This window comes from Peromyscus californicus, unplaced genomic scaffold (assembly GCF_007827085.1).
Source record: "Peromyscus californicus insignis strain IS unplaced genomic scaffold, ASM782708v3 Scaffold_17__1_contigs__length_78620276, whole genome shotgun sequence".
Taxonomy (NCBI): Eukaryota; Metazoa; Chordata; class Mammalia; order Rodentia; family Cricetidae; genus Peromyscus; species Peromyscus californicus.
The window spans coordinates 1,257,572-1,283,788 of record NW_026294469.1 but is presented as its reverse complement, the minus strand read 5'-3'; the positions used below and the strand labels follow the sequence as shown (position 1 = coordinate 1,283,788).

Genomic DNA, 26,217 nt, shown 5'->3' with positions numbered 1-26,217 from the left:
TGTAGCCCTTACTGTCCCAGAATTCCCTACATAGACCAGGATGGCCTTGAACTAACAGAGATATGCTTGCCTCCGCCTGCTGAGTGCTGGGATTAATGATCCATTGAGCTGTTTTAAATTTAGCATGGGACTGCTGGTAACTTGTTGCAATATCATGAATGAACTATAGACATATCTATGAGAATTACTCCAGTTATAAAGTATTATCTTAAAAACATTTTTAATAGGCAGAATTTGCTGAAAATGTATTAAAATAAGTCCCAGAGATTGACTTAGAAACATGGCATGTGTGTTCAGAATTTCAGCTTATGTTCAGCATCTGAGGTGGAGAATAGCTCATTAGAAGACACTGCTGCTGCTTCAGCTCTTCCCAGTCAAGCAAAGATTGATGGAGACAGAAAGTTTGCAGGTAATACTTTGACATTTTTATTTAAATTTTACAATGTTCAAATGCTGTATTTGTTACTATTAGAGAAAATTTTTATGTGAAATAGGCCTGTTGACCATTGTTATGTTTTGGGTTTTGTTTTTGTTTTTTTTTTCAAGACAGGGTTTCTCTGTGTAACAACCCTGTCTGTCCTGGAATCCCCTTTGTAGACTAGGCTGGCCTCGAACCCACAGAGATCTGCCTGCCTCTGCTTCCTGAGTGCTGGGATTAAAGGCGTGTGCCACCATGCCCGGTTGTTATGTTTTTTTTTTTAAATAGATTTATTTTACTTTGTGTATGCATATGTGTGTGTCCATTTAGTCCAGAAGAGAGCAACAGATCCCCTGACCTGGAGTTATGGGTGGTTGAGAGACCATGCAGTATAGGTGCTGGGATTGGATCTTGTACCCTCTGTAAGAACAGTAAGTGCTCTTAGCCACTGAGTCATTTCTCTAGCCCTTTGGTATGGTGGGGTTTTGTTGTTGTTGTGGTTTTGTTTTCTTGGTTTTTGTGCGACAGAGTTTCTCTGTATAGCTCACAGTTCTGGAACTTACTCTGAGGACCAGACTGGCCTCCAACTCAAGAGATCCACCTGCCTCTGTCTCCTACTGCCTTCTTGGTGTGGTTTTTAAGTTTATGGTTATCATTAATTCTTTCAGGGGAATTGCTTCTATTGACTGTTTTGTAGCAGTACCTAAATACTATCTTTTGCCTGCCTACCAAAAGTTCTTTTGTTTTGGTAGCTCCTATTTTGAATTCTCTAGAGAAGTGTCCCTTAATGAACTGCTTAAGTTGGGTGTAGAAACTTAGTTCTCAGATTTTACCTGCTGTTTGTGCTTTACTATTGTGGGTTTTTCTCTTTAACCCTTAGTACTCAGTGTCTTTGAATTATGGGTTTATCTATGCTTCATGTTTTCCACTTACACTGTACAAAAGTCTTACCTATTTTATCTGTCTGTCTGTCTTCTTCTGAGATAGGGTTTCACTGTGTAGCCCTAGCTATCCTGGAACTCACTCTGTAGACCAGGCTGGCCTCAAACTCAGAGATCCACCTGCCTTTGCCTCCGGGTGCTGGGATTAAAGGCATGTGCCACCACCACCCGCCTCAATTTACCTAATTTGAGCAATCATTAACAAATACTGAATAAAAAAAATTGGCTCAATGCCTGCATGGCTAAACTCTAAACAGAAATAAATGAAAACATTTTGTTTAAAACTGTTTTTTAGAATCTTAGCTATATAAATAATTAGATCCAATGAAGGCACTTTATTTTTCAGTAAATGGATTTCTTCTCCTGTTTGTATTACACTCTGAGTGAAATCTAGGCACTCAGTAACAGCTGTGATCCCCTGACCTCAGCACTTTGCTCCAAGTATACTTTTTCTGTAGAGGGAAGAATACAATTAGAACTCTAGCTCCTCTGTTGCTTCATTTGACATAGGTGAGCAAATATCTATCCAACAGTTCAAATAATATTAAAACTCACGAGATAATAAGAATAAAGCTTTTGGGCGGGGCTGTGGTGGTGCATACCTTTAATCCTAACACTTGAGAAGCAGAAGCAGGCGCATCTCTGAGTTTGAGGCCAACCTGGTCTACAGAGTGAGTTCTAGGATAGCCAGGGCTACACAGAGAAACCGTCTCAAAAACAAAACAAAACAAACAAACACAATAGAGATAAACTGAATCCTCTATACCTCTTTGCAGCTTCTTAGTCTGACTTTGTATAGTATAGAGCTTTTCTGCCTCATTTGGAAAGGTAATTTCCAAAAGGGAGGTTCTAATTTTATTAGATGTTTATTTTAAAATTTACTTTGAGATTATAATTATATCATTTTTCCATTCCCTTTCCTTTCTCCAACCCTCCTGTATACCCCTCTATGCTCTTTTTCACATTCATGGCCTCATTTATTAAAATAACTTCAGGAGAGATGGCTCAGCAATTAAGAGCACTGGCTGCTCTTCTTAAAGGGTCCAAGTTCAATTCCCAGCACCCATATAGTGGCTCACAACTATCTGTAATTCCAATCCCAGAGGATATGATGCCCTCTTCTGGCCTCTGAGGGCCTGCACATACATGTAGGCATGAAAGACTTACTCATAATATGTAAAAATAAATCTTCAAAAACTGTTTACTATATAATCCATGTTCTTTATTAACTCACAGGTTCAACTCCTAAGCAGCTTCATAGTGTACTCAGTAATGAAGCATCTATCAACAGCAAGCCCAGGTAAGGCATCACTTTCATTTAAAACATTATACTTGAGAGTTCTTAGAGAGACTTGTCATAGCAGCCAATATTAGTAATCATCATTTACTCACATTTCTTGTTGAAATTTTTCCTTCTTTTTTCTTCTCCTTCTCTTCCTCCTCCTTTTTTTTCTTTCCCCCAGAGTTTCTCTGTGTAGCCCTGGTTGTCCTGAACTATTCTGTAGGCCAGGCTGGCCTTGAGCTCAGGAATCCTCCTTCCTCTGCCTTCTGAGTGCTGGGATTAAAGGTGTGCGCTACCACTGTCCTTGAACTTTTTCTATGCCTATTAATAACCTTTTAAAAAACTTTTTGTTTGTTTGTTTGGTTGGTTTTGTTTTCCTTGTGAGAGCTTTTCTTGGTCTCTTCAGCAGCTATCTACTTAATGGACATTCTGCTGGTTTGTGGCTTTTTTCTATGAAGCAACAAGAGTAAGAGCTTATTCAGTGAAGACATACTGTCTTTGCCCACTCGTGTGAGTGTGTATGTGGGATGACTTCCCAGCTGCAGAACTTAGTCTTCATTTCCTCGTTTCTTGTCTGCACAATCGTTCTGGTTTAGGCTGCCAGCAGTTGTGTTTTCCCTTTCCTCTTTGAACTACTAGGTGTCGTAGGTATGTAAGGATGTGTTAGGAAAGGAAAGGGTCTCTCTCGAATGCCAGTGGTAAGTCCATTTGACTTACTTGCCTGATCACCAAATAGCCTTTAGGACAAACTGAAGTGATGTAGGTTAAATAATAGGCTAAAACTATTAAACCTAAGGCATTCAAACAATAGGAGACCCTGCAATTTTGTTTATTGATAATTAGTAGTTTTCTTTTCCTTTTGACTTAATTAATTTTTTTCCCCCCTGGTTTTTCGAGTCAGGATTTGACTGTACAGCCCTGGCTGTCCTGGAACTCACTTTGTAGACCAGGCTGGCCTCGAATTCATAGAGATCCACCTGCCTCTGCCTTCCGAGTGCTGGGATTAGAGTGCACCCCACCCCCTGGCTTTTGACTTAAAAGTTTGTAATTGACATAATAATACATACTTATGAGATACACTGTGATCTTTCAATATAGGTATCTAATGTGTAACGATTGAATAAAAGTAATTGTCAGTCATCACCTCAAATACGTCATTTCTTTGTGTAGGAAACAGTGGCAGTCCTTTCATAACTATTTTGAAATACAGAGTTGTCTCGTGTACTATGAATATTAGAAGTTATTTCTTCTTTTCAGCTGCGTCCTCCTCCCCACCTGTCAGTCCTCCTGTCTCCATCTTCAGACTTCTCTTTTCACGGCCTAGTTTTGACAACTACTATTTCTATGAGTTAACCTTTTAGCTTCCATATGTGAGACCATACAATGTTTGCTTTTCTACCCTTGATGAGTTCATGTAACGTAATACCCTCCAGGAGTGTCTGTGCTGCTGCAAATGCCAAGATTTCTTTTTTTCTCCCTCCATCCTCTTCTTGAAAATGAGAAGAAAAAATACTCTGGGGCTCAGAAAAACTGTGCTCTGTGCACCATTGGAAGAGAGCTGGGTCACACATGGTATAACTAGTTAACAGATTGTATCGCCATAGATACAGACAGTCACAAAATGCCAGCATGGCTGCTAGCAAGGTTATTTTTGGGTTTCCTCGGTCACTCAACAGCATTTTGGGGATCCTATGCCTGATGGGGGGGGGGGGGGAAATGACCAGACTCTGGGCACTGCAATGTGCCCTCCAGTATATCCACTTCAAGCAATACATCCCATCATGGTCATAGCCCTCAGGTGGCTCTTTGGGTACCTAGGACAGGTTGCTGTGTCTGCTGCCTGCACAAACACCACCCATTTCACTTTGGGGATCATTGCTGTCACAAAGTCAGGGTTGATGAACTCCATGGGGTTGATGCAGACCTCGGGGGCCTACCCATGCAGCAAGAAGTATCATGTGCCTATACCTGTACATAATACTCAGTTGTGTATATATACCACATTTTATTTACAATCCATTGATAAGATATTTAAGTCAATTTTATGCTTTGCCTAGTTTATGTGATTTTTTTTTAAACAATTTATTTATTTTTATTTTATGTGCATTAGTGTTTTGCCTGCATGTATGTCTGGGTGAGGGTGTCGGATCTCCTGGAACTGGAGTTACAGACATTTGAGAGCTGCCATGTGGGTGCTGGGAATTGAACCTGGGTCCTCTGGAAGAGCAGTCAGTGCTCTTAACCTCTGAGCCATCTCTCCAGCCCCAGTTTATTTGATTTTTATAATTTCCTTTTTAAATTTGATACTGGGTGTTGAACCTAGCCTAGGGCCTTGTGCATGTATGAGAAGAGCTCACTGGTTTTTAAGAGGTTATCTTTTTCCTCCTTAAGTTGAAATTTGTTGTATAGAAATGTGTTCTTGTCTTTAATGATTGACCTTATATGGATGTATAATATCCAGTAATTTCTTTTTTCTTTTCTTTTCTTTTCTTTTTTTTTTAAGGGATATACCACCAAATCATTCTCAGCTGAAGTATAATTCTCATTTGGAGATAACAATTCCAAAGGCTTTGAAACTGAAAGAATCAGAGAAAGTGGATGAAAAACAGCTTGTCATAGTAAGTATACAACTTAGCTATTGGTAAAGTGTTGTTGTAAATTAATTATTTATGTCAGGTTCTTTTTTTTTTTAAACTCAGAGACAGAGTTTCACTTTGTAGCCCTGGCTGTCCTGGAATTTGCTCTATAGACCAGGCTGGCCTCAAACTCAGAGATCCACCTGCCTCTGCCTCTTGAGTACTGGGATTAAAGGAGTGTGCCACCATCCAGTGCAAGGTTCTTAAAATACAAATTAATTTTTTTCGTGGTCATTGTAAAGTTTCATTATAGAAAGCATTCCTGGCATTATTATAATCCCTTCCCACAATAAATAATATTTCAGTTTTCTTGTTTCTGGTTTTATTCATAACAAATAATTACACTTTTTTTTAAAAAACATCTATTTCTTTCTCTTTTTTTGGTTTTTTGAGACAGGGTTTCTCTGTGTTGCCCTGGCTGTCCTGGAACTCACCCTGTAGACTAGGCTGGCTCCTGCCTCTGCCTCCAAGTGCTGGGATTAAAGGTATGTGCCACCACCATCTGGCTCTATTGCTTTCTTAGATGCGTAGCTTGATCACTACCTCTTCCCAGAAGTTTATTTAAATTTTGAAATGACGTGGAACTTAGTACAAATAACTATGTTTGTGTAGCATGTCTATACAGTGCCAAAGGATAGAAGAAAGTTGGCAGTCCATTGGTAGATGAGTGTATAATCACAAAGGTTAGTAAGGTCAGCCTTACAAAGAGAAATCCCTACACTCTGCAGCATGGATGAGCCTTGAGGACCACATGTTGAGTGAAGAATCAGTCACAAAAAAGACAATGACTTGGGATTTTACTCATGGGAGGTGCCAAGAAAGTAGGATGGTGACTGCTAGAGATTTGGAGGGATGGGAGAATGGGAAGATAATGTTTAGGTGTAGAGTTTAGTTTTGCAATGAAAAAAGTTTGAGATTGTATAACAGTGTGAATAAAAACAGATACTATCAGCCAGGTGGTGGTGGTACACACCTTTAAATTTAATCACAGTACTCAGGAGGCAGAGGCAGGTGGATCTCTGAGTTTGAGGCCAGCCTGGTCTATGAAACTAGTTCCAGGACAGCCAGAGCTACACAGAGAAGCCCTGTCTCGAAAAAACAGAAACAAAAAAATTTAAGTTACATTTTAGTGTATGTGTGTGTGTGTGCATACATGTATGCATGTGCTTGAGCATGTACATACCCGTGCCATGGTGCCTCAGTGGTGATCAGTAGACACCTGTTGGGAATTGATTCTCTTCTTCTTCCACTTCTTCCACATGGGTCCTAGGAGAGTCTGCAATACATTATTTTCTCTAGTTTGCAATTACTTTAAATATGAAATATAAATTAGCTTTCTTATAGAGATTATTTATTATTTGGTGCCTTTGGACTAAGTTTATATTGATATATATTTTCTCAGTTCTTTTAAATGTAATAAGCTCTTCAACAAGTCAACAGGTTATTAAAATGGAAAATTTTTATGTGTTGCATGTATGAGTGCCTGTGTGTGAAGGACGGAGTCTATAAAGGTGTTGTTAGTGTCTTCCCACCTTAGTTTTGAGGCAGGGTCTCTCACTGAATGTGGTGCTCATCAACTCAGTGAGTCTGTGGCCAGTAAACTCCAGGGCTGGAGTTTGAGGCTTGTGCCAGTGCAGTAGCTTTTTTAGATAAATTTTTAATTTATTATAACTAAGAGAGAGAACACACTGGTGTCCATGTGGAGGTCAGAGCACGGATTTACTGCACACAGATTTTAGACTTCATTACTTATTTTTTGTAAGAAATCTAAACGTTGCTCATAAATTAAGCAGTCCATGTTTTATAGTCACATTATAGTTTTGGAGGCTGTGTTCAGAAATAGTTGGCAAAGAAGAAAACGTTTTGTTTGTTTTTTTATAAATAGGATGCAGGACACAAAAGATTTGGAGCAGTGTCCTGTAATATCTGTGGAATGCTTTATACGGCTTCAAATCCAGAAGATGAAACCCAGCACCTGCTTTTCCACAACCAGTTTATAAGTGCTGTAAAGTATGTGGTAAGTAGACTTTGTGAATTAAAGCATACATTGCAGGTAATTAGGTCAGGTTCCTAATGGAATGAATTGCCAAATTTAAGTCATTGAAATTTTTTTGTTCTTAGTGATCAATAATATACACAAAGCACACATAGCATGCATAGATACTGGCTTCCTTTAAAACAAAGTCAAATATAAAACCAGAGAATTTGTCCCAACAAGTTGATATTGCGGGATTTTTAACTTAGGTTATTTTTTTCAGTATAACTGATTTTCAAAAAGTCATTGTACCTTTCTAACTGTGTTAATTAGCTTGTGTATAGTTCTTAAAATTTTCCTTTTATTTTAATAATTACTGTGGATAATCTATATTAAATATTCATGTTGCTTAGTGAAATCTATATTGTATATCTTGTCAAATAGGTGGTTTGGGGACTCTTTGCTGTTTTTAGAGTTTGTCTTTATGAAGTTAAAAAAGAATTCTAGCACATTTTAAAAGATGGAATAAGCCGGGCGGTGGTGGTGCATGCCTTTAATCCCAGCACTCGGGAGGCAGAGCCAGGCGGATCTCTGTGAGTTCGAGGCCAGCCTGGGCTACCACGTGAGTCCCAGGAAAGGCGCAAAGCTACACAGAGAAACCCTGTCTCGAAAAACCAAAAAAAAAAAAAAAAAAAAAAAAGATGGAATAAAGTAAATATGGTTTAGTGTAAAAGGTATTTGACTACAAAATAAATTTTATTGTAAATGCATGTAAGGCATAATAGGTTTGTTTAATATTTGCTTCTGGAAAGAGCAAATCTGTTAGCAGTTTTGATCAATTTCAGATATTTGTAAAAGGATAATTTAGTATAATTCCTGTTTGCCTGAAACTGAAATGGATTCTTTTTATTCTACATGTTACCTCCTGTACTGTACACTGACATAATGAGACAGACCTCCAGGATATCTGAACTGAGCTCACGATTCATTTCATTAGGTACTAGATACTGGATCACTTAAAGGTCTTGAGAGCCTCCTCTCTAAATTCACATACTTGGCTTTAGTTCAGTGGTTTATGTTCATTCCTTCATGGTTGAGCCGTTTATCATTTCTCCACTGTTACTGCTACCCAGGCTAGGTGAGACCTTTTTTGGTTCCTTATTCTGCTTATCCTTGGTATTCCTTCTTTCTTTCTTTCTTTTTTTTTTTTTGGTTTTTCGAGACAGGGTTTCTCTGTGTAGCTTTGCACCTTTCCTGGAACTTGCTTTGTAGACCAGACTGGCCTCGAACTCAGAGAGATCTGCCTGGCTCTGCCTCCTGAGTGTTTGGATTAAAGGCATGCGCCACCACTACCCCATGTCGTTTAGTTTCTTAAAAGCATAAAAAATACTATATTTAAAAGACTTAACTGGCCGGGCAGTGGTGGCGCACACCTTTAATCCCAGCACTTGGGAGGCAGAGGCAGGTGGATCTCTGTGAGTTCAAGGCCAGCCTGAACTACAAAGTAAGTTCCAGGACAGGCACCAAAACTACACGGAGAAACCTGTCTCGAAAAACCAAAAAAAAAAAAAAAAAAAAAAAAAAAGACTTAACTGTTCACTTTAGGAAAATTCTTGGTTTCTGAGGGGAACAGAAACAATTCATTCAAGAAATAGGTACTCTGCTTTCTCAAGGTCCTGGGGGAAGATGGTTTAGGGTACGCAGTGCAGTCATCAAGAAATAGGTGCTCTGCTTTCTCAGGGTCCTGGGAGAAGATGGCTTAGGGTTCACAGTGCAGTCATCTCCTGGACAGTCCCCGAGTGTCCTGCAAAGCATCGGTGTACTGTCGTAACCTAGGAAAAATTGCCTCCTGGTTCCAGCCGATAGTTGTCACTCTTCCTCAGATGAGCACAGCTAGTTATTGTTTTGTTTATTTTGAGGTGAGTTCAAGAGAAGGAACTCAATTTAGCAGTTGTTCATGTCAGAGTCAATGTCCTTAACTTCTGCTGTTTTGAAATGTGGTGGCACAAGCCTTTAATCACAGCACTCAAGAGACAGAGGCAGGCAGATCTCCGTGAGTTCAAGGCCAGCCTGGCCTACAGAGTGAGTTCCAGGACAGTTAGGGTACACAAAAACTCTGTCTCAAAAGTAATAATTAAAAAATTTAGGGCTGGAGAGATAGCTCAGAGGTTAAGAGCACTGACTGTTCTTCCAGAGGTCCTGAGTTCAATTCCCAGCAACCACATGGTGGCTCACAACCATCTGTAAGGAGATCTGGCGCCCTCTTCTGTATACATAATGAATAAGTAAATCTAAAAAAAAATTTAAAAAAGAAAGAAATGTAGATCTACATAGTTTGAGATAGAGACTATTTCAAAACATTGCATTATTATTTTATAGCATATATAGAGAGGATTAAAAAAGGCCTTTCCATTCTACTTTGATCAGCGCTAGATTTTGGGTTGTGATATTAAAATAATTGGTTAGTCACCTATACTGTGCCTGGTAGAGTACTTGTCAGTCATTTTATGTTTTCTGTGTAGAAGGACGTGGAAGAGAAGTCGTTTGGTGCTTGGTTTAATTCATGCTAAATGGACAGTGTTCAGCCTGTGGAACTAAAAGTTCACTCTTGCTCAAACTATGTGACGTGAAATAGTGGCTTAGTGTGGCGACACATGTTTTGACGCCAGCTCTAGCTGGGCGGAAGGTATGAGAGCATCAATCACTCCCAGTCTGGGGCCAGGCTAGTGCCTCTGTGAGTTCTAGGCCACCCAGGGGTATGCACCAGCATCTGGTCTGGAAAACACCAAAATAAACAAATGCAAATCAATAGTTTCGAAAATCAGTTAATTAGAAACATTTTTTTAATCTTTTATGTATCTGGATAAAAAAGAATCTCTTAAACGCATAATAATCAAATACAACGAGAAACTGCTTATATCCATTTATTTGATGGCTTATTTATCCATTTATTCATTCACCCATTTGTTTGTTTGTTTGTTTGTTTATTTATGACAGGGTCTCTATATGTAGACCAGGCTGTCCTGGAACTCAAAGCAATCTACCTGCCTTTGTCTCCTCATTGCTGGGATTAAAGGCGTATGGGCCCATGCCTGGCTAATATCCTATATTTTTACAAGGTTTAACTAAAATTTAAATTATATAGTTAGGATAGAAATTGATGCTTACATATACAATTTTCAGTTGATCAAAATGTTTCCTTTTCCTTATCTCTGACATTCTTGTGGTTTGTGGGTAGATTACACAGATAATTTCTTTCTCAATTCCTTCATTTTATTCTGTCTGCCTCATTGATACCATTTTAAGAAATGGGTTTTATCTGACATAATAGGAACTATGAGGAAGGAGCCTTTAGTGTTTCAGAGAGATACTCTGATTTGGACCTAGAAACTACTGTTTTCCTGGTTTACTAAGGCATAGTACTTTAAAGTGTGAAGAGTAAGCAGGAAGAACCAGGGAGCCATCAGATACTATCAGAAACTCAGTTCTTGTTGCACTGTCAGAAGATAAATAATGTGTGGGTTGTTTGCAGAGAAACCACTTTAGGACTGTGTAATACACCCTATGTGCTTGGGATCCAAGTTTGAAAGAAATGAAAAGTTAGCAATTACAGATTTAAGTAACTATTAAGCATTAAGCCAACATTCAGTATATAACTATTTAAATGAGTAATAAATATGCTTTATAGTATAGAAGTGGCCAGGAAACACTTGTTAGAACAGTGGTCAGAAGAGAGACTTGTTGTTATTGGTGGAGAAGAGGTTTTTTTTTTAATTTTTTAAAATTTTTTTTATTTTTTATTTTTTTTTGGTGGAGAAGAGTTTTAAAGACAAACGTAGGAGGCCGAGTATGGGCGTTAACATAGTACAGCTAAAGAGACAGCAAATGTTAATCTTGGTGGGAGCCATGGCCATATGTTTTTGACTAGAGCAAAGGATTTTTGTATATAATGAGATAAGAAAAATAAGTGAGATTGTGATATTTTGATTTTGAATGCTATTTGGAATTCTTTCCATTCTTTCAGATGCTGAAGAATTTTGAGTTCCATGAATGATATTTCTTTGTTTTTTGAGACAGGGTTTCTCTTTGTAACACTCCTGGCTGTCCTGGAACTCACTTTGTAGACCAGGCTGGCCTTGAACTCTCAGAGATCCACCTGCCTCTGCCTCCCAAGTGCTGGGATTAAAGGTGTGCGCCACCACTGCCCGGCCATGCGTGTTATTTTTTTTTTTTTTCAAATCTTACAGTAAAAATTTGGTGAAATATAGGGAGAGAGATATTTCATTGTGGGGTGAGGGCCATAAATAAATAGGCTTAAGATGTGCATTGTGCTGAATTAATATGGCATTGATAGATACAGGAATGGGGGCAGGGGCTGACCACAAGAGGAACTTGGGGCAAAGATTGACAGATTTCCAAGTGACTACAGAACTATGCTGTCCAGCATGGTATCCAGTAAGCCACATGAAATTAAAAATGCTGAACCTCAACCACAGTTGCCAGTACATAGTCGGCTAGAAGTTTCCATGTTGGATACCTTAGATACAGAATGTTTTTTTCATCACAAAAATTCTCTTAGTGCCACTGATAGTTGAGAAGTTACATATGACCAAATGTATAATACAGGGAAATCATGATCTAGTGAGACTTTCATTTTAACTTGAAACTTGAATACATATGAACTTCTTTGTACTTTGTGGTCACTATTTTTGAAAGATAACTAGGAAAAAAGTAGAGAGTGGATGTTAGGTGAAGGAGAACGGAATAGAGCAGAAGTCAAGGGTTATTTTCCAATTTTATTTTTATTATTTTTAATTATGTGTATGTGTTGGTGTGCGCACACGTGTGTGTGCCCTCTGAGACCAGAAGCATTGGATCTTCTGGAACTGGAGTTATGGGTGGTTGTGAACCACCCAGTGTGGCTACTGGGAACTGAACTCTGGTCCTCTGCAATAGCAGAGATTGCTCATACTCACTGAGCCATCTTCAGCTCAGCAAAGCAGAGATCTAAAAGGTTTGGGAATGGGAAAGGAATCTAGAGCAAAGTAACAGTCTTAGTCAGGGTTACTATTGCTGTGATGAAACACCATGACCAAAGCAACTTGGGGAGGACCGGGTTTATTTCACTTACATGTAATAGCTCAAAATCAAAAGCAATGAAGACAGAAACTCAAGCAGGACAGGAACCTGGAGGCAGGAGCTGATTTAGAGGCCCTGGAGGGGAGCTGCTTACTGGCTTGCTCATCATGACTTGCTCAGTCTGTTTCCCTATAGAACCCAGAACCACCAGCTCAAGGATGGCTACACCCACAATGGGCTAGGTCCTCCCCCATCAATCACTTATTTTATTTTGATTTATTTATGATCTTATATATTGTATTTAATTTAATAATGTATTTAATAATGCATTATTAAAATCATTTAATAATGATTTTCTATAATATCAGTCATTATTCAGATAATGCCCTACCGTGAGTCATATGGAGGCATTTTTCTCAATCTAGGTTCCTTTCCTTCAGGTGACTCTAGCTTGGGTCAAGTTGACATAAAACTGTCTGGCATAATTGACCCCTTGTCAGCTTGACACATAAACACATCACTATTAAGCCACAACTTGTCCTTTCTTGTCATCCCCAAAATTACACATTAATAAAGATATCACAATACAAAACATTTTACTAACTTAAAAATTCCACAGCCTTACATATTCAAACACTTTAAAAGTTGTCTCTTTAAAAATATCCAGTCTCGCCGGGCGGTGGTGGCGCACGCCTTTAATCCCAGCACTCGGGAGGCAGAGGCAGGTGGATCTCTGTGAGTTCGAGGCCAGCCTGGACTACCAAGTGAGTTCCAGGAAAGGCGCAAAGCTACACAGAGAAACCCTGTCTCGAAAAACCAAAAAAAAAAAAAAATCCAGTCTCTTTTAAAATCTGAATTCTCTTAAAACCCCTAAGTTGCTGGGCAGTGGTGGCGCACACCTTTAGTCCCAGCACTCGGGAGACAGAGGCAGGTGGATCTCTGTGAGTTCGAGGCCAGCCTGATCTACAAAGTGAGTTCCAGGAAAGGCACAAAGCTACGCAGAGAAACCCTGTCTCGAAAAACCAAAAAAAAAAAAAAAAAAGAATGTCTTGGGCTGGGGATTTAGCTCAGTGGTAGAGGCCCTGGGTTCGGTCCTCAGCTCCAGGAAAAACAAACAAACAAAAAACCTAAGTCTCATTTTTTTAAAGTTTAAATTCTCAACTGTGTGCTTCTATAAAATCAAAAATAAATTAAATACTTTCTTATTTCAAGAGGAAGAATCGGGGCACAGTCACAATCTGAACAAAGCAAAGCTAAACTCCAAAAGTGTAAGTGACTCAATGTCCAGTATCTGGGGTTCACTCATGATCTTCTGGGCTCTTCCAAGGGGTTTGGGTTCCTTATCCAGCTCTGCCCTCTACAACACACACAGCTTGCCTTCTAGGCTCCGGCTGGCTCCACTGCACTGCTGCTGTCCCTGGTGGTCATCCCAGGGTGCTGGCATCTACAGAATGCTGGGATCTCCTGCTGCAATTGGGCTGCTTTCACTAGTAGCCTCTCCTAGGCATTCTTCATGGTGCCAAGCCTCAGCTTCCCTGATTAGTCACTGAGGCTGCACCTTTACCAGTGGCCTCTTGTGACCTCTCACAGTAACAAGCTTCAGCTGCTCTCCATGACCCCTTCATGCCTCAAAAGTAGTACCACCTGGGTGACTTTTAGACTACCAAGTTCAGCTGCCAGCACAAGGTACGATCTTCGCCACCTCTGGAACATAGTTTCTCTGTGCTCTCATTAAACACTTCCAGAAGATTTCACCTCAGTGATGCTGGTCTCGTCTTAATCCCCTTGAATTTCTCAGCTCCAGCTGACCAGCTTCAAGTGTCCCAGCAAAGCAAAGGTTTCTATTTAGTAGTACTGGTATCTTATTAATCACAGCTGATTCTTCAACCCCAGCTAACCAGAACCACAGAATCTTAATTCAAAATAACAAATGCCTCTGATAGAGCCTTTAAACTTCCCTCTGAAACTTCACAAGCCAGGCCTCCATCTGCGCTCAACATTCTTACCTTCCAAGCTCCTACACAACAGCTCACCAAGCACTGAACACTCAATGGCTTTTTTTTTTTTTTTTTTTTTTTTTACAAAATTCCAAAGTCCTTTCATAGTCCTCCCCAGAACAACATGGTCAGTTTTGTTTCAGCAATACCCCACAACCTGGTACCAACTTGTCGTAGTTAGGGTTTCTATTGCTGTGATGACCAGAAAGCAAGTTGGGCAGGAAAAGATTAATTTAGCTTTTATTTCCACATTGCAGTTCATCACCAAAGGAAGTCAGGACAGGAACTCAAAGCAGGGTAGGGACCTGGAGGCAGGAGCTGATACACCATGAAGGGTGCTGCTTACTGGCTTGCTCTCCGTGGCTTGCACAGCCTCCCTGCTTATAGAACCCGGGACCACCACCCCGGGGATGGCACCACCCACAATGGCCTGAACACTCCCCCATCAATAGCTAATCAAGAAAATGGCCTACAGCCCCATCTTATGGAAACATTTTCTTAATTGAGGTTGCCTCCTTTAGCTTGTATCAGGTTGACATAAAACTAGCCAGCACAGTAACTTTGCTTTTTGAATAAAGATTACCGGAGTGTATCTCAGACTTCCAGGATTTCCCTTTGCTACCCTTGCCTCTAGTTTTAGTTCATTGTGCTTTATGGGTTTAGAACGTTGTGTGTATGAATGTCAGGTGAGGGTAACACTGCGAAATATTATATATTATTGTTTGCTTGAGACAGAATCTTACTGTAGAGCCCAGGCCTGTCCTTGAACTTGCAACCGTGTTCTTGTCTCTCAGGTGTTTATTACAGGTGTGAACCATCATACCTGACAGATTTTATATTTCTAAATAGTTCACAAACTCTTGGGGGCTGGGGGAATGGTAGCAAGTTGTAGCTTATCTAATGTCAAATAAAACTCTCTCTCACATGTTCTTGCCATGTTCCCTCTATACTAGAAATATTACCATTCTGTTTATCTTCCCAAGGTAAAAACATCATAGTAATCTTTAAGGTTTATTTCTTCTTTTTTTTTTTTTTTTTTTTTTTTTTTTGGTTTTTTGAGACAGGGTTTTTCTGTGTAGCTTTGCGCCTTTCCTGGAACTCACTTGGCAGCCCAGGCTGGCCTCGAACTCACAGAGATCCGCCTGGCTCTGCCTCCCGAGTGCTGGGATTAAAGGCGTGCGCCACCACCGCCCGGCTAAGGTTTATTTCTTAATAAATATTTTTTAAGTTTTCTATTGTTTTAATTTTTTAAAATTTATTTTATATGAACAAGTGTTTTGTCTGCATGAATGTCTGTGAACCATATCCATGTCTGATGTCTGTGGATGCCCAGAAGAAAGCATTGGCTTCCCTAGTCCTGGAGTGCAGATGATTGTGAGCTACCATGTAGGTGCTGGGAACCAAATCCAGGTCTTCTGCAAGAACAAGTACTCTTTTTTTTTTTTCCCAATACAGGGTTTCTCTGTGTAGTTTTGGTGCCTGTCCTGAATCTCACTCGGTAGACCAGGCTGGCCTTGAACTCACAGAGATCTGCCTGCCTCTGTCTCTTTAGTGCTGGGATTAAAGGTGTGACCCATCACCACATGTCTTACAGTGGTCTTTTAAAAATATACGCTGATCTGACTTCCGTAGGCACCATGCACATGAAGTAAATCTTAAAAATGTCTGTCAGGACAGATGAAGATAGGTCTCTTCTGTATCCCAGAATCTAATCACTATTTATATGTATAATTCATCTATCATTTGGCTTAAAATGGCTTATTGGGAAATGTTATAATTTATACTATTTTCTACAGAGAAAATATTTTACTGTTTAAAATAACCCTGGACTTTTAAATTATAACCTGTTTTTATGTTAAAAAAAAGTTAAAACCTTCCTTTTTGATTAGACAGAAAAGGGGAAGTGCTGTGGAAAGTCGTTCTGTATGTTGTGAATGTGTGTTGCTCTGATTGGTTGATAAATAAAACACTGATTGGCCAGTAAAAAAAAAATGTCAGGTTATTTACAAAAGATAGTGTTTAGTCCCCAAGTCACTCCTTTGAGTGCCTTCACTTTTTCTCCGTTTTGGGTCTCTTTCTCTCTCTCTGTTTTTTAATTTAAAATGATTTTATTGCTTGTATACACAAGAGAATTTATGCCACTAGGCTTTGGACGACTCATATTTCCAATTGGTTGGGAGGACCTGCTTAGGCTTACAGTCACGAGCCATCGGGTGAATTCTGTGCTCTGTCAGAATCAGGCAGAATTTGGCATCCTTATCCTTCCTGTTTCTCTCTAGATGCTTTGGAAGCGACCACTTTCTAAATCAGGAAGGTCAGGGGCAAGGTCTTTGGACTTAAAGATTTTCAAGATTTTACTAGTCACAAAACAGACTTGTGCCACACCATGTGGGTCCCTCTTGATCATACCTGTTTGGGAGGGAGTCAGGCCTTTCTTGGACAGTTTGTAAATCTGTTCCTTATCGTTGTGAGATGTCAACGTGGGGGACCCTACAGCGGTAGGACAGGCAGAGTAGTGCTGACTGGGACAGGCCCTTCCTAGGAGCGTGCATGATGGTGGAGGTCTGGCAGCAAAGAGAGCCATTTTAGGTCTCTGTCTTTTTTTTTTTTTTTTTTTTTTTTGAGATGGGCTTTCTCTGTGTAGTTGTGGCTGGCCTGGAACTAGCTCTGTAGACCAGGCTGGCTTCAAACTCACAGAGATCCACCTGCCTCTGCTTCCTGAGATCTGAGATTAAAAATGTGTACCACCACTGCCTGACCATTTTAGATCTCTTAACTACTATCCTAACTAGATCAGTTTTGTGTTTGCTTTAAAGTTATTTATTTGTTTTTATTTTATGTGTATGAGTGTTGTTTTTGTATGTGTTGTGTACCATATACATTGGCTCTTCAGGAACTGGAGTTACACCTATCTATGAAGCAACATTCAGGTTCTGGGAATTGAACCTGAGTCCTCTGCAAGAGCTCTTAGCTGCTGAGCCATCTCTCCAGCCCCTACTTTCTTTCCTAAATAAGTGATATTTGAGTAAATCCTTGGATATTTGTGTGTGTGTGTGTGTGTGTGTGTGTGTGTGTGTCTGTGTGTACATGTACGTGCTTACAAGCACATGTGTGCATGTGCTTGTGGAGCCTAAAGGTTAATGTGTCAGGCTTCTTGAACCCTGATAGCATTCCACCCCCCCCCCCTTTTTTTTTTAAATCTCTCACTGTACCTGCAGCTCATTGATTGCTTGGCTTGACTAGCTTCCTGGCAGATTCCAGGGATCCTCCTATCTCTGGTGTTAGGATTACAGGTGCATACCACCATGCCTGACTTCTGAGCGCCTCATGCTTACGGCCGCACTGTACCTACCCGTCAAGGCAGTCTCTGTGTGGCCAGGCTGGCGGGGCACTTGTAGCAGTCTTCCTCCCTCTGCCTCCTGAGTGAGAGAGGGTCTTGGTATGTGATGTAAACTTCCAGAAGGTGTGATGGCGCCATGCCTGGCTAAAGTTGATTTGTATTTTCCAGGATAAGTTTAATAAATTTAATCACTCCTATTGTTTTTGTATCTTCGTTTTCTGTCTGTTTCTGTCCGTCCTGCTCTCCTACCTGCACTTCTCCACTCCACAGAGAGTAATGAACTCCATCTATCACTCACCCACTTTCAGCAATTATGAATGTGGACAGTCTTCTTTGATTAACAGTCTCCATTAGTTTGTGATCAACTCTGGCATCAGATTAAATACTGTAGTAGATATTTCCAGTGTCAAAGATTATCCTTTTTAAACAAAAATGGTTTAATGAATATAACCAAACCTTTAAAAAGCAGTCCTTTAACATGGAGCATTCTTTCATGATTCAGAGCTTCATAAACATCTATTTAAGACTCATATAGTGCATTGATGATGGATATGCATTTCAGTGTCTTTTAATCTGAAAGTTTTCCTTTCTCTTTTCTTCTCTATTGCAATATTTGTTGATGATTTTTATTTGAGCTGTTTGTTACTTCTATTTCCCAGGTGTTTTTTCCAATATGTGTTCTTGTTCAATCTCTTAGGAAAGTGTTTGATATAAACTTTTTAATTGAGGTACAGTTTATACATATAATTAATTATACATATCATGTATTTGGATGAATTATTCATTTATTGAGACAAGGTTTCTCCAGGACTGACTGTCCTGGATCTCACTCTGTAGACCAGGCTGGCCTCAAACTCACAGAGATCCTCCTGCCTCTGCCTCCCAAGTGCTGGGATTAAAGTATGTTCCGCTATGCCTGGCATCAGTGAACTTTTATAGTTGTTATTGACATGTCTATCACCCAGTGTTTTTTTTTAATCAGATTTTTAAAAAAGGGGGAACTAATGTCTGCTCTTTAGACATTTAAGCAATTAGAATAAGGAAAAATTAATCATTAGTTGTTATTAGAAATCCAAACTAAACCAGGTGGTGGTGGTGGTGGTACACACCTTTAATCCCAGCACTCAGGAGGCAGAGGCAGGTGATTCTCTGTGAGTTTGAGGCCAGCCTGGTCTGCAGAGTAAGTTCCAGGACAGCAAGGGCTACACAGAGAAACCTTGTCTCCAAAAAAAAAAAAAAGACAGAAAAAAAGAAAAATATGAAATGTGACTGGTGTGTGTTAGTGTGTGCCTTTGATGCTAGGTTGGGAGCGAGAGACAGACAGATCTCTGAGTTTGAGACCAGTGTGCTCTACATATCAAAACACTGTCTCAAAACATAAAGAAAAGGAAATATAAAATGTTTTATATCATCTATATGGCTAGATTAAGAAAATTTAGGTTTTGCAAAATACTTCTTGGTAGCAGAAGGTATATATGTATATATGTAATATGCTTAGGCTAAAAGTAAGAAGTGTAAATACACTACGCTAGAATTGATACATCTTCAAACTGTTGTGGCTGTTGGGTAGACTTCTCTAAATTGCGCATTGTTCGCCTGTTTTCTTTTCAACCATAGACAAAATTCAACTCTTACAAATTGTCAATGATACTGGCGAAGTATTAACTGTAATTGAGTCACATAAATGTTTTGAGTACTTTAGTTAACGTGGTTATTTTATCTTTGTCCATGATTGTATTTATTGTTGTACTTTGGGGACATTTCATTGACATTGGTTTTATTTGGACATCAGTATGAAGAGAGAATGGAAGTTCCTGAGTTACTGAGTGGCTGCTGTGTGTTATCATTTATCTTTAATATAGTCTTGGTGACAGCCATTTTCTAGATTGTTTAGATTAGGAGACAGTTCCAGAGTTTTGTAGTGCTTTGCTCAAAGCTAACAAATTACTATATCTGTTAGTTCTCAAGAACCCAAACTTAGACTGGACATATCGCTTAATGGTTAAGAGCACTAGTCACAATTCACATGGCGGCTCACAGCCATCTATAATTACAGTTCAGAGAATGTAACACCCTCTTCTGACCTCTGAGGGTACCAGACTCACCAAGTATGAGCAATACACTTACACACATAAAATAAAAACAAATCTTTTTAAAAAAAGAACCTACAGGTTTCACTACAGAACTTTTAGAAAGTTTCTACTGAGTTATGCCCTCATGGAGATCAGTGAAATCTAAAGAGCAGTAATTTTGTCTTTCACAGTGCCTTCTTGTATGTAAAAGCTTATTGTGGTACATGACAAAACAATAATATTTAAAATAAAAATTACCTAATTGTAATGGTTTTCATACAAACATGTACATTTCAAGTTATTTCATGAGAAAATTTTATACTGAAATGTTATTAAAATGAAATAATGTGTGGTGTGAGATATAATTGTACAAGATTTTTTATTTTTTTATTTTTATTTTTATTTATTTATTTTTTTTGAGACAGGGTTTCTCCATGTAGTTTTTGTGCCTGTCCTGGATCTTGCTCTGTAGACCAGGCTGGCCTTGAACTCAAGAGATTCACCTGCCTCTGCCTCCCGAATGCTGGGATTAAAGGCATGTGCACCACCACAGCCCGGTCAGTTATAACTTTGTATAGTTTGAAATTATTTAAATCTGTAGTTCTTTATTTATAGTTTTATTTCCTCTTCTCACACTCTGTGGTTTGATTTAAAAACAAAAACAAAAACAGAAACAAAAAAAACAGACAGAAAAAACAAAACAGAAAAAAAACCCAGTAACTTCCCTTTTCACTTTGTAGAAATGGATTGGTTTCAAAGGTTTTCTAAAAAGTAATGTTAATGTAAATTTCTTTTTTTTAAAAGAGGTGTTCAATATTTTATGTCTTTAAAAATTGTTCACCTTATATTCAAATATGTATGTGATTCTGATTGGGCTTTTTATTCTGATTTCTTAATCTTTAAAAAATCAAATTTATTCATTTTACTTTATATGTATGAATGTTTTGCCTGGATGGATGGAAGATGGATGGGTGATGGATGGATGGATGGATGGATGGATGGATGGATGATGGATGGATGATGGATGGATGGATGATGGATGGATGTGTACCATGTACCTGCCTGTTAGCTCTCCTTGAACTGGTTACAGATGGTTGTGAGCCATTATAGGTGCTGGGAATCAAGTCTGTGTCCTCTGCAAGAACAACAAGTGCTTCTAACTGCGGAGCCATTTCTCTAGCCCGATTTCTTAATTTTGAGATGATTTTCCCATCCCTAGTTCATTTCAGTCACTTGAATTTTACTTGTCCTTGAATACTTATTTTTTAAGCAGATTTTGAATTTTAAATATTTTTGTTCTATGATCTTATGTATGTTGGTCTTTATTACTAGAAAGTTTTGTCTCCAACTAAGATCCTGCTCCCATTTCATTAAAAAAACAAAAACAAAACAAAAAGATGACTTAGAAAGCCAGTTTCCATCCTGTCAGACTTACCATAGTATATCAAAAAATTAGCTGTTTTTTTTCTTTATTGAGCTTTTATATTTTTAGAAGCGATCCTAGAAAAGAAATTTTCCCTAAGTATAATGACAAATTGCTTTTAAAAAGACCTTTTTACATAAAATTGGTTGGGTAAGACAAATGGAACAACTAGTTAAAGCTCATTCCTTCTGTAATTTTGAACTTCAGAGTTCCTAGTTTTAACCTGGTTCAGTCCCATCTTATAGATTTAAGTGGCTTTTGTTTTGTTTTGTTTTTTTTCATGCAGGTTCTGCTCATTAACCACCACGAGTGTGGATCTGAAGAAGAGTTTATTTCCTCTCTTTTTTTGAGTATGTCTAACTTCAGATACACACAACGTAGCCTCTCCTTCCCTATTAGATTCTTAGAAGGTAGTTATATTTTTTATAGTCTCCTTCTTGTGGCTTTGATAGTTGTGAACAATAAGAGTAAAAGCTGTTCTTTCCTTCTGGGATACTGCATGCAAATCAGTTCATCTGGAACCTCCTGGAGGTCTTTGGCATGCTAGACATAAATATGAGTGTTTATTGTGGAGGTAACCATGTTCCAGAGAAATCTAAGAGTTGAGTTCTTTTGTCCAGAGTCTGGGAGAGTTACCCTTTCTCTTCTGGGACCCACTGACTTTAAGGGGCTTGATTGTTTTTGGTGTGTGATTTTCAAAATTTGTTAAGATGGGAAATGATAAATTAGAACTTTGTGGTATGACTTCTCTCTGAACAAGCCCTAGAAATTTGCTTGCATTCAATCTTGTAAATTTAACAGCAGATGATTGATCACATCTTATTAGTCAAGCATTAATGAACCTGTATTTTTTTATGTTTGCAACTTTTAGACAAGTGGATGTACTTTTTGTCTTGTACATGAACAAATAAAGTATGATACATAAAATCCATTCTTTTATATCTAGGGCTGGAAAAAAGAAAGAATTCTGGCTGAATATCCTGATGGTAAGATAATAATGGTCCTTCCCGAAGACCCAAAGTACGCCCTGAAAAAGGTAAATTTTCAGTGACATTTCATACAGAAAACTTAAGGTTAAGAGGAGAATACAGTGCAGGCTTTGCACATTAAACACCAATTCTGAAAACAAGAAATATGAATTTAAAGAACATAACCCAGCTGGGTGGTGGTGGCGCACGCCTTTAATCCCAGCACTTGGGAGGCAGAGACAGGCAGATTTTGTGAGTTCAAGGATAGCCTGGTCTACAGAGTGAGTTCCAGGATAGGCTCCAAAGCTACACAGAGAAACCCTGTCTTGAAAAATAAACATAGCTCATTTGAGAAATTATTCTAAATCTTATTACATAAAAATACGTGAAGTAGATTGAATACCACTCCAGTGAGTGATTACGTGAAAGGCATAATTGTGCCTTAAGTAATCCTTGAGTTTACTTTAATGAGAAATGAGTTAAATAATTAAGCATGGCACTGTTTTGTCATACAGAGTATTTTGAAAGGGACCATGGCATAAATTTATGTGTGAATCTCTGATTTCAGTCACCTTTAATTAAAAAAGAAAAAAATTAATTACATTTATAAATAATAGACTTAGTATGTGTTTCTTGTCTTCTAGATTACTTTTTTTTTCACAAAAAGTACTTCATGTGGGTATGAGTTTAGTTATTTATCTAAAAAATGGTTACACTCTAGTGTGTGTCTAAAATAACTAGAGCTATAAGGGAATTAATTTACTTGCTGTATTTTCCTTAGGTTTACAATTGGACATTTTTAAATTTAGGACTATATCACCTGATAAGGAGGCTAAGAAAACACCTATTATTTGAAAATGTAGCTAATGTCTTACTTGATATAAGAAGTTTATTCTGTTGCTCTTTATGTCTTTAGATCACTTATCCAGTAAGACAGCTGCAGACACCAGATTAACCCTTAATGGTACTCAGTTTGTCTTGTATTTAAAACATTGTTCAAATGTGGAACATTTCCAACTGTCATTCAGAAATATATAGTAGGAATTTTGCTTATATGACAGCCAGACTGCTTACTAAGAATTGTCTTAATGACTGCTAGTTTCTTCAGTTTAGCTTTTCAGGGAAAGCCTACAATCAATTATATTACTAGTTAGTAACCCATAATAGCCTTAAAATTAAAATAGAAGGAATTGTGAACAACCTACCTCTAGGAACTGATTATGGATGTTCTTATAAAATACCAGAAATTAGCCGGGCGGTGATGGCGCACACCTTTAATCCCAGCACTAGGGAGGCAGAGGCAGGTGGATCTCTCTGAGTTTGAGGCCAGCCTGGGCTACAGAGTGAGTTCCAGGAAAGGCGCAAAGCTACACAGAGAAACCCTGTCTCAAAGAAAAAACCAACCAACCAACCAAACAAAAATCAGAAATTATGAGGGGGTGAGTTTTCTTCTTTCTTTTCATTTTTTTTTTTTTTTGTTTTTTCGAGACATAGTTTCTCTGTGTAGTTTTGGTGCCTGTCCTGGATCTCACTCTGTAGACCAGGCTGGCCTCGAACTCACAGAGATCTGCCTGGCTCTGCCTCCTGGGTGCTGGGATTAAAGGTGTGTGCCACTGCCGCCTGGCTGAGGGGGTGAGTTTTCATCATTGATTAAGGGAGGCACTACATGGTGTGTACAAGAGAAGCAAGAGTATGGAACCACTCAAGAGGTCATTTGCATTTTAGGTTTAGTTACCTGAATGATCATTAGATGGGACATTTGCAACTTGTGTGTGTATTCCCCTGTCCCTCGTCCCCAAGGCAGGGCCTCACTGTGCAGCCTGGCTGGCCTGGAACTTCTATTTAAATTAGATCAGACTGGCCTCAGACTAGCAGAAATTTGCCTGCCTCTGCCTTGCAAGTACTAGGATTAAAGGGATATGCCACTACCCTGGCAATTTATAGTCTTTTAACTGGAGAGAGAATTAGTGTGCAGGTCTCTGTAGAGTTGTGATTTTTCAATGTCTAACAAGAGCTTGAGCTTGGAAGAAGTGTTTTGATGCCATGTTAATGTTGAGGGGTCAGACCTCTGCTCTGTGATTTTCTAGATGTTTAATGTTTGACATAAGAAAATAGCGTCACTTGAGTTTGTTTTTTTTCTACATACAAAATGAAGAAATATAATACTCCAAGAGATATTGGATTGAAATGAGTACAGTTCTTGGTTTGTCTCACTTTTTAGATAATTGCTAGATTTAGATAATTTTTTAGATAATTGCTGGCACTCACTCACCCTTCTTGTTTCCTAGACTCCTGGGTTTGGCAACACCCTCTATTTCTTCCCCTTTCTTGCCAATTTGCTTCTAGTGCTTAAAAAAGAGTTAACCATCAGTACAGACATCTAAAAGAATTCAGGCCAGCCATGGTGGTACACACCTGTGATTTCAGTATTCAGGAAGCTGAGGGAGAAGAATGGCTACTAGTTCAAGGCCAGCCTGGGCTACATATTGAACACCAGGCCAGCCAGAGGTACATAGCAAAATAGCAAGACTGTCTCAAAACCCAAAAACTCCTTAGAGAGTACATGTTAGGAATAATATATTCAGCTTATTGAATATTTTACCTATATACAGTGTTTTCTTTGTTTAAAAGATGGTATTGTTCTTTACTTGGCAGGTTGATGAAATTAGAGAGATGGTTGACAATGATTTGGGTTTCCAACAGGCTCCATTAATGTGCTATTCCAGAACTAAAACACTTCTCTTTATTTCTAATGACAAGAAAGTAGTTGGCTGCCTAATTGCAGAACATATCCAGTGGGTAAGTGACTTCTAAATTACTTATAGTTTGATATCTAAATTAGCTTATTACTATGTGATCTTAAATAATACCCTAATAAATCTATCTACAATTTAGGTAAGGGTATAAATTCAAGAATTATATGTAATTCTGCACTATAATAAAGTAGTAACTTTTCTTCTTTTGAGAAACATAGTCTCTCTATGTAATACAGCTTGGCCTGGAATTCATTGTTTAGCTCAGGCTGTCCTCAAACTTGGAATCCTCCTGAATGCTTCGATTATAGTTGTACACCACCATCCTCAGGTGGGAATTAATCTGTCCTTCCTTCCTTTGTTCTTTCCTTTCCTCCCTGTCTTCCTCCCTTCCTCCCAGGGTCTCAGTATGTAGCCCTAGTTGGCCTGAATCCAGAGATCCACCTGCTCTCCATCTCCTGAGTGCTGGAATTAAAGGTGTGCACTACCATACTTGGCAGGAATTAGTTTTTCAACTCAGTAAGACAAAGGTATAGAATTAAGAGCATGTTTTGGAGGTTTTGTACTATGTACTAATCTTTCTCTCATTGATCCTCCTAGCACTTGAGTTAAAGGAAGCTAGGCAAGGTATAGTGGGCAAAGACTGGCTTTGTTGTTGTTTTCTTACAAAGGTAGGGTCTCGCCGGGCGGTGGTGGCGCACGCCTTTAATCCCAGCACTAGGGAGGCAGAGCCAGGCGGATCTTTGTGAGTTCGAGGCCAGCCTGGTCTACAGAGCAAGATCCAGGAAAGGCGCAAAGCTACACAGAGAAACCCTGTCTCGAAAAACCAAAAAAAAAAAAAAAAGTAGGGTCTCACATAGTCCTACCTTGAAGTTGCTCAGTAGCTGAGGTTATTCTCTGCCACCCATAAGCGCTGGGATGACAGTTGTATGCCGGTATGTCCAGCTCATGGCCTGCTTTTATAAAAAAACTTTTGAGATGGGCTCACTATGTAGTCTTGGCTAGCCTAGAACTCACTGTGTAGACCAGACTGGCCTCAGACTCGGTGAGAGCTTCCTTGGTGCTGAGATTGGTAGCATGTGCTACCATGTTTGGCTGTTTTTGTAAATACAATTTTATTGTAATCCTGCCACACTCCTTAGTTCTCTCTCTCTCTCCCCTCTCTTTCTCTCTCTCCTTTTCCTTCTCTTTCTCTTTTGGTTTTTCAAGACAGGGTTTCTTTGTGTAACAGCTCTTGGAACTCACTTTGTAGACCAGGCTGGCCTGGAACTCAAAGGCAGAGAAAGCAGTTACTGAGGTGCCTGAAATACTTACTGTCTGTGCCTTTGTGCAG

The 26,217-nt window shown here is 39.0% G+C and overlaps 1 protein-coding gene and 1 pseudogene across 6 annotated transcripts in view; one reads left to right on the top strand and one right to left on the bottom strand.

Moving 5' to 3' along the window:
- The window catches only part of Esco1 (establishment of sister chromatid cohesion N-acetyltransferase 1), a 63,584-nt gene that overhangs the window by 31,144 nt on the left and 6,223 nt on the right, over positions 1–26,217 (top strand). For 5 of the 6 annotated variants that reach the window (XM_052741517.1, XM_052741514.1, XM_052741518.1 and 2 more), the window contains 6 exons: positions 298–409; positions 2,596–2,659; positions 5,145–5,259; positions 7,163–7,294; positions 22,110–22,199; positions 24,787–24,930. In XM_052741517.1, coding sequence (XP_052597477.1) covers positions 298–409; positions 2,596–2,659; positions 5,145–5,259; positions 7,163–7,294; positions 22,110–22,199; positions 24,787–24,930 — 657 coding nt within the window. Of the gene's footprint in view, positions 1–297; positions 410–2,595; positions 2,660–5,144; positions 5,260–7,162; positions 7,295–21,449; positions 21,574–22,109; positions 22,200–24,786; positions 24,931–26,217 lie in introns of those variants that run through there. The other variant, XR_008219008.1, reaches the window with a different exon arrangement.
- Positions 15,395–16,880, bottom strand: LOC128112524 (40S ribosomal protein S13-like; annotated as a pseudogene).